The following is a 14,179-nucleotide window of genomic DNA, read 5'->3' on the forward strand; positions in this document are numbered from 1 at the left end:
AACTTGTTGTATCAGAGAACTATAAATGATCACATTAGATGTAATTGCATCTAAAGGAGACCTATAGGTTAATGAATAATAAGATCAATGATCTAATTACTGTGGAATGATAAGCCTTTTGAAAATTAAGGTAAAATCTGCAAATCTTAGTTTTACTTTCCTTCTTATTGTGATTCTCACTTACCAGGAAAAGTCTTGATGTGATTGAGCAAATCATTTTTCTCTACCTTTTTATCATCTGTAAAATAAGACACATTTAAGGTAAAATAGAGTTACATTGACAGTAAAAAAAAAAAAGGTAATAAGAACATAATTTCTTAATTACGTACTTTAAAAATTTGTCTTGTTATATTCCTACATTTTCTACATCCACATTCTCCACTGAAACAGATGTTACCTCTTTCCCCACTCTGAGTTCTCCTTTTTCTTTCTCTGTGCATGCTAAGTCACTTCAGTTATGTCTGACTCTTTGCGACCCTATGGACTGTAGCCTGTTAGGCTCCTCTGTCCATGGGATTCTCCAGGCAAGAATACTGGAGTGGGTTGCTATGCCCTCCTCCAGGGGATCTTTCTGACCAAGGAATCCAACCCATGCCTCCTGAGTCTCCTGCATTGGCAGATGGGTTCTTTACCATAAGCGCCACCTTCTTGCTAATTTAGACTTTTCTTTCACATTGCCCTACTAATGCATCATTCATTTCTGAGTAATATTTTAAAAAATTTTTATTTTATTGAAGTATAGTTGACTTAAAATGTTGTGCTAATTTCTACTGTAGAGCAAAGTGATTCAATTGTACATATATATATATTTTCATATTCTTCTCCATTATCAATTATTACGTGATATTGAATATATTTCCCTGTGCTGTACTGTAGGACCTTGTTGCTTATCCATTCTGTATGTAATAGTTTGCCTCTGCTAACCCCAAACTCCTAATCTATCCTTTCCCCTTTGCCACCTCACCCTTGGCAACCACAGGCTGCTCTCTATATCTGTGAGTCTGTTTCTATTTCGTAGATAAATTCATTTGTGTTAATATTTTAGATTCCACATATTAGTGATGTCATATGGTATTTGTCTTTCTTTTTCTGATTTATTTCACTTAATGGCAGGACTCAGGTTTGATGATATAGCTTTTCAAAATGATAAGCCTAAATGTTAAAGGCCTAATTTCTTTACAGCTAAAGACTGGTATTTTTGTGTTTTGGATTTTTAATACAAAACCAGAAGAGCCCATTTTTATGATGCTCTCACAATGAAGTTTATACAAGCACAGAGATACATATACAGATACATACATCAAATACCTACCAGCAAATGGCAACATTTTCAACAGCTCCCAGATTTCCCTATTTGTGAGCTCTATCCCCAGGTTTTTTAGTGTTTTGTGTATGTCCTTGGCTTCAAGTTTTTCTCCTTTAAAAGATGAGAATGGTTACAGATGAGAATTGCTTACTGACTCCAAACGATGAAGTGTCTAAAGCTTGTACAGGGTTTTCTACAGTTTTTGGAAGTTATTTCTTTGATTCTAAACAAAATACTTATTTCTAATGCTCTTAAGGACCTCAAAGAAGTTAACCCAGCTCATGGCAAAGGGATATATCGGAGGCAAAGTGATCTAAGTTATATACAGGCAGCTACCTAATCTAAATTGTATTAACCATCAGGTAGAATTTGTTTTTCTCTCATTTTGTCTGAATTATAAGATGAATTATCTTCATTGACCACATTATTTGTATTTCTATCAAAATTCTACTTTAACATTTACTGGGTTACAGTAGATGTGAGATAAGTATTTTGAATGAATGAATAGGTGATTTGGCCATTGAAATAAACCACAAAATAACAAAGTTTCAGAGAATACAGAACTTGTTATAGAGAAATAATGATATGTTTTGCCAAAACATAAATAATCCAATATAATCTTCATGTCATTAGAGTCAACTTTGTTACAAAAACAGAAGTTAAAAATCAATGGCAAAATAAGAAAACAGCTTTACATCTGTATGTAAACATGGAGTATTTGCATTTTAGTTTTATATCTTGTCACAAAATGTATTGCTCACCTGTTATTTTCTTTATTTCTTTTAGCAGTTTATGCAGATCAGTCTTGCCAAACACTAAAAAATAAGCCACAATTTAGACAGACATAATTGTAGACTGATTCAAAAAGATTATTAAAATATTTAAGCATTAATTTCATTATTTATTCTCTTTTCCCTCTTAGTATCTCAGTCTCTGCGTGCATGCGTATGAAAATTTCACTCCTCAGGTTTGTTCTTGTGGCTTTACACAATCTACTATATCAGATTCCAGCAACAAGAGTAAAAACTTTCAGTTTGGAACTTTAAGTCTACCTATTTCCCCACTTATCACTAGCCCATACTATCATCCCCAAGTTAGCTTAATCTACTGTATTTTTTTCTAGTAGTAATGTTCATCACATAATCAAAGATTATAAGAGTCTTTAAATTAAAAAATAAGTCTATTTATTCTGTATCCCATCCAGACAAGTGAGGGTTGCCCATAGTAATATTAAACACTTTCAAATTAAACAGTAGAATGGAACATAATGAGAATTATCTCTTCAATCAGTATAATTTCCCAGAATTGCAGATGTAGTACATTCAGGCCAAGAAACAAAAAATCTAGAAACTATGCACATTATTGGTATTTTCTTACCAAAAAACCAGTATACTATTCATTATTATGGAATCTTATTCTTCCTTTGGAGTAGTTTCCAGTACATTCTCCCCATATATTTAGTTATCAGATTTATGCTTTGGGGTCTCTTGCTACATATAGCAGAATGTAATTTTACATTAAATTTCCATGTTGGTGATAACAATCAGCTAACACCTATTGATTAACACAACTGAAAATTCTTGCTGAGAGTCTTGAGTAGTTGCTAAATTAACACATTATCTAGTTAATTCTATTTCTCATTCACTCAACAAGTATTTACAGGTGTCAAAGATCTCATTGTGCTAGCACTCACTGTGCTAGTTACTGAGGGATACAACAGCCCATGGGTTGCAAAGAATCAGACACGACTGAGTACACACACACAACAGTGAGCAGCATAGACATGGTTCCTGTGCTCACAGAGCCTTCATTTATTACTGATTTCACTAAGTCTAGGTGGGAAAAAGCTTTTGATCTTTCTTTTAGCTTTCCTATCAGAGAGAGTAAGGAAAATCTGTTCTGGTTTCACAGATTCAACACCAAAGGTATAACATCTAATTATGTATAGAAAGATAATGTGATTCATTGAAGAAAGTAGAATACTATCTGGGTTTACAAATGCTTATCTTTGCTCTTTATGTACATAATGAGGGTGTCTCTAGCCTGAGGATTAAAAAACTTTACACCGTCCAATTTTTAAATGGGAATCTCAGCCTCTATTCAGTTATTTCAATTTGATCAATTAAATTAACTAGGGTAGCTTTTCAAAATGCTTTTACTACCCACAAGTATTTATTTCCTCCTCTCCCTGAGAACCTTACTAAAATGATAGGAAAGTAATGATAAATGTACTCAAAAGACAACAACATGGGAGACGAAATCCTCATGAACAAGAGACTTCACAAACATTTGAAAATTAGAAAGCAAGTAGGAGAGTGGTAACTAATTCAGCAGAGCTGAGGAAACTAGAACCTAAAAGCCTATGAGGGGACACTAATGAAAAGCGACATAATTCACAAAGAAGAATCCTAAAAAGTTTCAAGATACAGAGTATCAGGTAAGGTGTAGGAATGAACATCAAGAGGACTGCTGGCAAGTCAGTACACACAGGCAAGTTAACAACCTTCCCCTCCTCTGCTAGTTATTATCCCTTCCTTTATTCCCATTTTGTACAAATTCCACTCCACCATCACTTCTTCTCCTCTGGCCCCCATGCCCATTCCCTAAAAACCAGAAATATATTCTCTAGAGACATGGACACAGAGAAGTTCTGGACTCTGGGAAGGTAGGCACAGTAAATGTTAGGTAAGAGGATTAAAATGGGGCATTATATGAATGATAATAAACTGAAGTGGGAGGGAGGAAGGCTCAAGAGGGAGAAGATATATGTACACTTATGCTTGATTGGGGCTTCCCTGGTAGCTCAGCTGGTAAAGAATCTGCCTGCAATGCAGGAGACCCTGGTTTGATCCCTGGGTTGGGAAGATCTCCTGGAGGAAGGCATGGCAACCCACTCCAGCATTCTTGCCTGGAGAATCCCCATGGACAGAGGAGCCTGGCGGGCTACAGTCCATGGGGTCACAAAGAGTCAGACACGATTAAGCTACTAAGCACACACATGCTTGATTCACACTGTTGTACAGCAGAAACCAACTGAATGTTGTGAAGAATTATCCTCCATTAAAAAAATAAATAAAAAGAGTACTTCCCTGGTGGTCCAGTGATAAAGAATCCACCTCCCAATGCAGGGGATATGAGTTTGATCCCTTGTCTGGGAAGATCCCATATGCCATGGGGAACTGAGCCCGCAAGCCACAACTACTGAGCCGGTGCTCTAGAGAGCCTGTGGTACTCAAAAAGAGTAGCCACAGCAATGAGAAGCCCGCACACCGTAACAGGGACGCTCCTGCTCACAGCAACTAGAGAAAGGCTGCCATCAGCAACAAAGACCCAGCACAGTGACAAATAAATAGATAAAATAAAGGAAGGTAAAATATTGCTGTTTAAGGTTCTTAATGTAGACAGAGATAAGGTCAGGAATGAATAATGTGAGCACGTGCCAAAACACAGGGGAAGGGATAAGGAAGTTGGTCATTTGCAAGTGTATAAAGGAACTGTTGGTTTGAAACCTAAGGAGCTTCCCAGGTAAAATCTGAAACCAGACACCTGTACGCTGAGGGCAGCGGAAGACCAAAGCAAGAGCAGACCACTCCAGATGGGTGGTTGAAAGGTTTCTAAGCAAGGAAACTTACATATGAGGCTTGCCTTTGGTGACCACAAGACAAGTAGACCTCTGCACTGCCCACCAGAATCTTAAAAGTTTATATAGAGATTTTAACTGGGTTTAGTCATGTATACTGTCCAGATGGGATTCAACAACACAACGCTCTCTCAAGGCTCTTTCCTTGAACACAACTCTCACTGGGGGAACAGTGGACATGGTGCATGTTCTAAGCACAAGGGAGGCGGTGAGGATCCTCCAATTGCCTGGAGTCCAGTTTGCTTTGAGTCCAATTGCCTTGAGTCACGTTTTCTCAATTACCCCCTCCAATAGGAATGTATAGCTGGGTGACATGATTTTTAAAGTAAATTTAAATCATATACTTAATCTGAAATTAGCAACCTCTTCTCAGTGGGTAATAAGCTCTTCTTCAGCTTCTTTCAAGTAAAGGAGTAGACTCCTATAACTCACTGTAGCACATGTACCATCTTGCATGCTGAGATCACTGAAAACACACTAAGTCAAAATAGTCTCTTATGTTAGGACTGGGCTCTTTTTGAAGATTTTAAAAGGGATATTATCACCAAAACAGATCTAGTGCCAGAAATTTTCAAACATAAGCTTGTAAGTCTAAATGTCTTTAAAAGGTCTAATATCATCTGTGATGCTCACCATCAACTGGTAGGTTTTGTGACAAATCTTTGAGCTTGTTATCTGGGAATTTGATTTTCATGTTTCCCAAAACATTTTCCAGGTTACTGACATCAACCTTCCCACCTAAGGAAACAGTTGGGAACACAAGGGAAATTTAATGACTTCTCCAATAGAGAAAATTTCAATTTCCATACAACCAGGACTATCAGCAAAAATATCACTGATCCAAAATGTTCAAGTGCACAATGTGAACAAAATAGAATTAGAATTGTAATTTCTGCATGGTCTTGAGGACAATCTTAACAAAGTACAAATTCATTCTCCAGTGAGTTACAATGATGGAATGCCCCAAACTACTGCCAATTCTTCACTTCACATTTTCTATATAGACCCAACTTTAGATTTGCTTTGCAAATAAATTTAACAAAAGCCAAAGTTTACTAAGCAGGAAAAACTATTTGAAAAAAGCACCTACACTCAAAACAAAAAATAAAGAATCAGTTCACGTGAGAGGTGGTTAGATCCACAAGAGAATAATTAGACAATAATATTAATGCAAATGTAAGGCAGAAGAATCTTATTCATCTTTCTTCTTATCATGTTTCTTACCATTGAAAGATTTCACACCATCTAGCAATCTATTTTCATATATATTCCCATCATCTGTAAGAAAAGACACAATTGACATCACAGATAAAGGGATACAGAAATTGAAGAGAGACAATACAAAGGTATAATTTCACAAAAATGCTTTAAAATGATTTGTCTTAGAAATAACTTTGATTTTTGCCCTCCAGTGATTTTGAAACTATGGACAGAAGAAAACTCTCAGAGTGCTGTGTCTGACTGTAGAACCAATAATTAGCAGCAAACACCTTAACTGGAACATGAACATGTCTTCCCTTCACTTTTCTTTGACTTTTTTCTTCATTCTCCTACTCTTCTATTTCTCCCATCCTCATATTCTTCCTTACATCTCTCAGTTTAACTTTTAGTTCTGAGGGTGGAACCAAATATAATAAAAGGAATTTTTGTATCCAATGGCAGGATTCAAGAAAATAGAGTTGGTATTTAGAGTTTCCCAAAGAAAGAATTACATTTTCCAAAGGAAGGACAAAGTCACACTAAAATTTCTTACATTCTTTTTGCTGTGGTTTTTAAATTAGGATATCTAGTAGGTATACGTTTTTTTTTAAGTTGTTTTAAACACCTAAGACTAACCTTTCTCAAAAGTTCTAATCTTGTTTGAAATGCTTACCATCAACTGGCAGATTTTTCACCAGCTCTGAGTATTCTTTAGGTGTGAATTCTATCCCAAGACCTTCCAGAATATTTTTCAGATCTTCTACATTAATTTTTTCTCCTTCAAAAACAGAAATGGTGAGTATAGTTGACAATATTAATAATTATCTAACTACTTAAAGATATGAAACAAAATTGTTCATGTTTATACATCACTATCCCCAGCTACTAGGTAAAAGATAAAGGCACAATAAAATCTGCCTAGTGGAGTCAAGAGTGGGCAGAGAATTAGAACTTATAGCCCTAAGGAAAGACCTGCTTTCATAACACTGAGAATAAGAAACCACAGTTCTCAGTAAACTGAGGATTTAGATAATTGCTTTATAAACTAGAATGGAAAGTTAACCTAATTTTGCTCTGCTTTCCCCAAAATTGCTAAAGTATCTGACTATTATCCTAATTTTTATCATTTCACACAATGGCTATTTTAATGCTACAGCAGAATTGAGTAGCTGCAACACAGACTATATAAGCTACTCAATTCTGCTGTTGTAGCACTAAAATAGCCATTGATAATAGATAAAAGAAGACTGTGACTGTGTTCTAGTAAAACTTTCTTTATAAACAGAGGGCTAGATTTGGTCTATGAGCAGTAGTTTGTTTATTCCTGATATTGATTTTTCACTTTTCAGTGGTGAAGATCTGAAGTATATTATTATTAGAAAATATTTTAGAAGATATAGGAATTGCTACTAAGAAATGAAAAAAAATAAAAGCAGAGACATTACTTTGTCAACAAAGGTCCATCTAGTCAAGGCTATGGTTTTTCCAGTAGTCATGTATGAATATGAGAGTTGAACTATAAAGAAAGCTGGGAGCCAAAGAATTGATGCTTTTGAACTGGTGTTGGAGAAGACTCTTGAGAGTCCCTTGGACTGCAAGGAGATCCAACCAGTCCATCCTAAATGAGATCAGTCCTGGGTGTTCATTGGAAGGACTGATGTTGAAGCTGAAACTCCAGTACTTTGGCCACCTGATGCGAAGAGCTGACTCATTTGAAAAGACCCTGATGCTGGGAAAGATTGAGTGCAGGAGGAGAAGGGGATGACAGAGGATGAGATGGTTGGATGGCATAACAGACTCAGTGGACATGGGTTTGGGTGGACTCCAGGAGCTGGTGATAGACAGGGAGGCCTGGTGTGCTGTGGTTCATGGGGTCGCAGAGTCGGACATGACTGAGCGACTGAACTGAACTGAACTAAATGAAAAAAAATTAATACTGATAATACAGACTGACTTTGGACAATTAGACACAAACACTTGGAACAACACCCTTGTAACTACCATCTAGGTAAAGAAATAGCAAAACATTGATAGCACTCTGGAAGTCTATCTTTCTCAAACCCTATTCACAGTATTCCTTAAGAGGTAATTATATCCTTAGCTTTTGGACAATGATTTCATTTTTTTTTTTGGTTTAACATCAAAGCACTGATAAATTTATTTACATGAATAATGAACATTTTGAAGGCATTTCTATTTAGAGAAACATTTTCTTTAAATGTATAGTATATGAGAGATTATTAGGATGGTCTGAAAATGAACTCAAAGGAACTTTTATGTAAAAATAAAATGATGGTTTGGGTTTCAGTTATAATATTATATATCTATACCTAAACTTACAAATCAATTTGGAAGGAAACATGAAAGTTCCAGAACTGAGTTAAAACTATTCCCCTTTAATCATTTTTCCCAAACTTGTTTTGAAGTAGATCGATTGTAAGTATTATTATGTAGCACATAGTCCCATACTTTCTTAAATGGAGGCTACTAAATATAATTTAGTATTTTTCTAGATATTCCAATGTCTTTGAAATTAATGGGAAAGACTGCATTATGCTATACTAACTATAATACAAAAAAAATTTTTGGAGCTATTTACTTACTTTAAAACTTTCTATTGGAGTATAGTTGATTTGCAGTATTTTATTACTTTCTGTTGTATGGCAAAGTGAATCAGTTATACATATATCCACTCTTTTTTAAATTATTCTCCCACATAGGTCATTACAGAGTTGGACAATGATTTCTTGCTTTTCTTTATACATTTATCATCTAGTTGGCATGCTTAATCACTGTCATTTAGCTCTGCTTCTTTTCAAATCTTATAAATGAAATCATACACATATTATTTTCACTGACATATTGGGAGGATAGGGGCTGTAGGAGAGGTCCACCCTGGGAACAGGTCATAGGGGGTATATTATTTGTAGAGAACTTAGAAATAATAATAACACCAATTAAAAGTAAATCTGCTTTTTACCATCACTTCAGGCTCGCATTTCAAATAATATAATTGTAAGTACTTTATCCTACCAGACTAGATTGTTTCCAGTGCATCTTCCTATCTTTGTATACCACTTTTGTGCCTGGTTGATTTCTTTTAATTGAGATGAAATTCTCATAACGTAAAATTAACTATTTAAAGTGTGCAATGCAGTGGCACTTAGTACATTCACAATGTTGTGAATCAACTCTCTCTAGTTTCAGATATTTTTATTGCCTGGAAAGGAAACCCCATGTTCAATAAATAATCATCACCCATTGTACCCTCCTTTCAGTTCCTAACAATCATGAACCTACTTTCTGACCCTATGGATCTATTACCTCTTCCTATTAATGGAATCATATAATACGTGACCTTTTATGTCTGGATTATACTCCTTAGCACAATGTTTTTGAGGTTAATCCACATTGTAAAATATATCAGTACTTAACTTCTGTTTCTTTTTTAAGAAGAGACTGATACGACAGATGTGTTCATCTTTTTAAGTTAAAAAAATTTTTTTGGCTGCTCTAGGTCTTCATTGCTGTGTGCGGGCTTTCTCTAGTTGCCGTGAACATTGGTTACTCTTTAGCTGTGGTGCATGGGCTTCCCATTGCGGCAGCCTCTTCTGTTGCAAAGCATGGGCTCCAGGCATGTGGGCTCAATAGTGTGGTGCACAGGCTTAGTTGCTCTGCAGTATGTGGGATCTTCCTGAACCAGGGATCGAATACGTATCTCCTGCATTGGCAGGTGGATTCTTAACCAGTAGACCACCACAGAAGTCCTCATGTCTTTTTGAAGCTAAATAATATATCATTTTATGAACCGAATTGTGTCCATTTAGTATTTATGTGTTGATGTTCTAATTCTCAGTACCTTGTAATGTGACTGTGTTTGGAAGTAGGAGTCCTCTGCACTGGACTGAAGCTGATCCTGTTGTGTTGCTGTTAGTGGTAAGCCCTACTCTTCTTTATTCCTAGCTGTCTCTGTATGTCTCAGCTTTGCACCTCTCTGGGTCTCTGGGTAGAATGAAAACAAAGCAAGTCCTATGATTTTTGTTCATTTGTTTTTGCAGTGTGGCATGTGGGATCTTAGTTCCTGACAAGGGATCAAACATGCAGTGGAAGCCTGAAGTCTTAACCACTGAACTGCCAGGGGAAGTCCTCAAAGCAGGTCCTTTGTGAAGTTCCCTGAAAGGATGGAGAAGCTAGTCATTTACCCCATTCTTCTCTTCCTGCTAGGAGAACTCTTTCTATCTGGGGAGTTCCCTCTATGTGCTGACAGTGCCACCAAGGGGATGTGCTGATAGAGGCAAAATCAAGTTGTTCTTACCCCTTTAACATAGTTATTCTCAGGTTTAAACTCCACTGGGTTGGTTTAGTTTCTTAAGTGGACTCCTGAGCTCTCCTAGAACTGCTCTGTTGGTGAATATCTAATTAATTGTTGATCTTCGTGGTGGGATGGAGAGTGTGGTCACCTACTTTATCATCTTGATGATATCAAACTCCAAATGCAACTGATTTTTATATGTTGATTTTGTATCCTGTGACTTTATTGAATTTATTGGCTCTGACAGTATTTGGTGGAGTCTTTGTGGTTTTATATATATATATCTTATATATAAATCTATTAATAAGATCACCTCATCAGCAAAGAGAGACAATTTTACTTCTTCCTTTCCAATTAATTTCATTTTCCTGCCTAATAATATAAATATTCATATACAGGAGACTGGATAAATAAATTATGGCATATTTGCAAGTAGAACATTTATATAACAATGAAAAGAAATAAACTACAATAATAAACTACAAAATCATAAATACATAATTATCTTTAAATAAAAAATGAAACATAGAACTTGTTTTAGGGTTAGAATGTTATTAGGGTTAGGATTAGGGAATACTGCACATTTATGAGAGCATTTTTATAGTGTGGAATGAAGCAAAATGAAAACACTATGTCTGTTGCATTATCACCTAGATAATAAAGCTATGATTTTTCAAAAGAAGAATAAGCAACATAAAATTTAGGATATACCGATCTCAAAAAGTGGAAAGGCAGGGTGATAGAATAGGGGAGTTAGGATTTTAATCTTATAACTTTTAACTTGCCTGTAACTGCCTTGATATCACTCATCACTTTTTTCAGAGGAACATTTCCATCAGCTGTAATACAAAGCATAAAAATTCAGACAATGACATAGAGCTTAGAAAAATTATGACCTAGACCCCAGTGAAAGTCTATATATTCTACTAGATTATTTGTGTTCACCTTAAATTTATATTTCCTGATTTGAATGCTTGATTCATTATTAGTAAGAACAACAGTGTTTGTCTCATGTCCTTCAAACACAGTGTCTGACCACGACAAATATATTATCCAGTTCTTAGGTCTTCAGATGCTTTCTTACAAGCGTGGTAAAAATGCCATTTATAAAAAGTCAGGGTTTTTATTTGTTTGTTTTTTTGGTGAACCTTACATCTGGCACTGATTCTGAGCTAGGGGCTTTGAATCTTCCATCTATTCTCAATCAGCTTTCCTTTAATGTTTTCAACTTATTTATCTATCTCTAAATGGTGATGACATGTGGTTGTTTTAGATACTTGAAGAAATATTAAAGATGTTCCACTATTCCCCATTATGGATATCTTTCTCTCAGTCATTTCTGGCTCTCTCTGTTATTCATTCATTCATTGATCCCTTACTCCCAAGTTTGTTTCTCCCAGCCGTTCTCTGAACTGATAAAACCATTGTGAATATCCCCTCAAAACTACTGACAGTTGAGCAGGATGACAATTTCAGATGAATAAAAATGACAAAAGACAGGATTTCTTCTTAGTTTAAGACCAATTCTTGTGGGGACTCACAATTGGAACACTTTCAGGAACCAAAATAAGAAAGACACTCTTGGAGATTCTGGTCTGATCTGACCACTCTTAACGTCTATCTAAAGAACGTGGAAGCTCCCAGTGCCCACAGAGTTTTCCCTAGTGTTAGGTAACCTGCCATCATACTGCTTTTTTCTCCTGGATATTCCAAACAGGACCCATTTGGGGGTATTTTTTCATAGTTTATATAATAACCTCCTGCACAAAATATGTTATTCCTTTTACCTACCACACATGAGAGTCAAATGAGATAAACCTAAATATTTACCCAAAAAGCATAAAATTACTTCAGAAATACATCTGACTTTCTTTAACTTCAGCTTATTTCAAAAACGCCATGGGTTTGGGTATATGGATGTTTTCTGGATTTCTTGTTTATCCAACTGATTTGTCTGAGGATGCTTCTTAAAGTCTCCATGATTTCCTCATTATGCAAAATTCAAGTGGATGACTTATGGTCAGAGTTATTGTGAACATAAATAAAATATTAATGCTGTAATTTAATTCTGTCATTGAATTGGGGCAAACATTATAATGTATAAAGAAAGGTAAACATTTGTATTTTATGTCCATCTCATTCATTTCTAAAATTCACTCACGTGAATAGTGTAGAATCAAATGCAGTTGCAAAGGTGTGATAGTGTTCTATATAGTACAGAGTAGACTATAATCATGTAATAAATGGTAGTGTATAAGGAAAAAAAAAAAAGACCAATTCTTCATGATTCTTAAAAATGTCTTTGTGTGTTGTGTGTGTTAGTCGCTCAGTTGTGCCAGACTCTTTGCGACTCCGTGGACTGCAGCCCACCAGGCTCCTCTGTCCATGAGATTTTCCAGGCAAGGATACTGGAGTGGGTTACCATTTCCTTCTCCAAGGGATCTTCCCAACCCAGGGATCAGGCCGGGTCTCCTGCACTGCAGGCAGATTCTTTACCAACTGAGCTACAAGGGAAACAAATTAGTCTAGTTTTAGAAATTCAATGCTTACCATCAATAGGTTGCTTTTCCACCACACTTTTAAGTTCTTTATTTCTGAGCTTGATCCCCATGCTCCTCAGAACTGGATTCAGATTATTGACATCAACTTTTCCACCTTACGAAAGAGACATAAATGTGAGAAAAACTCAATAAAGATACAATAAGAAAAACACTTCTTGTCCCGATGAGTTAAACAAGCTCTCAGCTCTCAATAGGTCTGGCTGCTGGTAAGAGTGTTAACCGGAATTACCTTACTGGAAAGTGGTTTGGCAATAACCATCACAAATCTTTAAAATGTTCGTAACTCTTATCCCACTAATTTCACTTTTAGAAATACAGAAAAAGCTCATGTCAAAGGGAAGAGGTAAGTTTTTATTATAATCTCACTTTTATAATAAGTGGAAAAAGAAAAAAGTACACTGAATTTAAATATTTAATGATAAGAGATATTGTGAAGTAAACCATTGTATTTTCATTCCACAGAAAATTACATAGCTATAGGTATTACAAAAAATGGGTACCACAGGAAAAAAAATGCTTTTTTAATAGGGTGTATTATATCAAACAATCATTTAACTTATATGAATTAAAATCACATGCCCAGTATAAATGAACAATGAAATAATTCATGTGATTCTCCCTGACATTCCAGGGGTAGCAAGCACTTACGGAAAGAAAACTCCAGATGAACATCAATTTACTGTTCTATCAGATGGACTAAATTCCACTAAGCCTATCATACTGGGAGCATCTTAACTCGATGAGAGTCTAGTTTGAGATGTATTTTTGTATATTACGGCTAATTAGGCATAGCCACTTCAGCTAATTGCTTAACTGTAGGAATAACAATCTATTCCATGTCATTGGAAGAAAAAGTGACTATACCAGACTTATCAAGACTAGAATGTTGGTGTCTTTATGGAGTCTTCTAATGAGATTTCAGAGCAATTTTGACTATGTGAGATTTTTGCTATTTTAACATCAAGGGCTTCAAAATATAAAGAGTGGTAATGATTCAGCAGTAGCAATATGAGTGATGATTTTTTTCTTTAATTTTTATATTTACTGGGAATGTGACACCTTTTATATTGAAAAAAGAAAGGAAAACAACAGTTCATAGCTGTGCATTGTTATGGTTATTTTCAGTTCTATGAAAGCTAAACTCTAACTTGACCTACTCA

At 35.6% G+C, this 14,179-nt stretch overlaps 1 protein-coding gene across 1 annotated transcript in view; it reads right to left on the reverse strand.

Moving 5' to 3' along the window:
- Nucleotides 1-14,179, reverse strand: part of LOC136150107 (nuclease SbcCD subunit C-like) — a 140,989-nt gene that overhangs the window by 89,610 nt on the left and 37,200 nt on the right. The window contains exons 13-20 of the mRNA XM_065910879.1: nt 13,009-13,113; nt 11,244-11,297; nt 6,820-6,924; nt 6,171-6,224; nt 5,580-5,684; nt 2,068-2,121; nt 1,313-1,417; nt 185-238 (exon numbers count right to left, since the gene is read on the reverse strand). Of these exons, the coding sequence (XP_065766951.1) occupies nt 185-238; nt 1,313-1,417; nt 2,068-2,121; nt 5,580-5,684; nt 6,171-6,224; nt 6,820-6,924; nt 11,244-11,297; nt 13,009-13,113 (636 nt within the window). The remainder of the gene's footprint in view (nt 1-184; nt 239-1,312; nt 1,418-2,067; nt 2,122-5,579; nt 5,685-6,170; nt 6,225-6,819; nt 6,925-11,243; nt 11,298-13,008; nt 13,114-14,179) is intronic.

Source organism: Muntiacus reevesi, chromosome 18 (genome assembly GCF_963930625.1).
Source record: "Muntiacus reevesi chromosome 18, mMunRee1.1, whole genome shotgun sequence".
NCBI classification, from domain to species: Eukaryota; Metazoa; Chordata; class Mammalia; order Artiodactyla; family Cervidae; genus Muntiacus; species Muntiacus reevesi.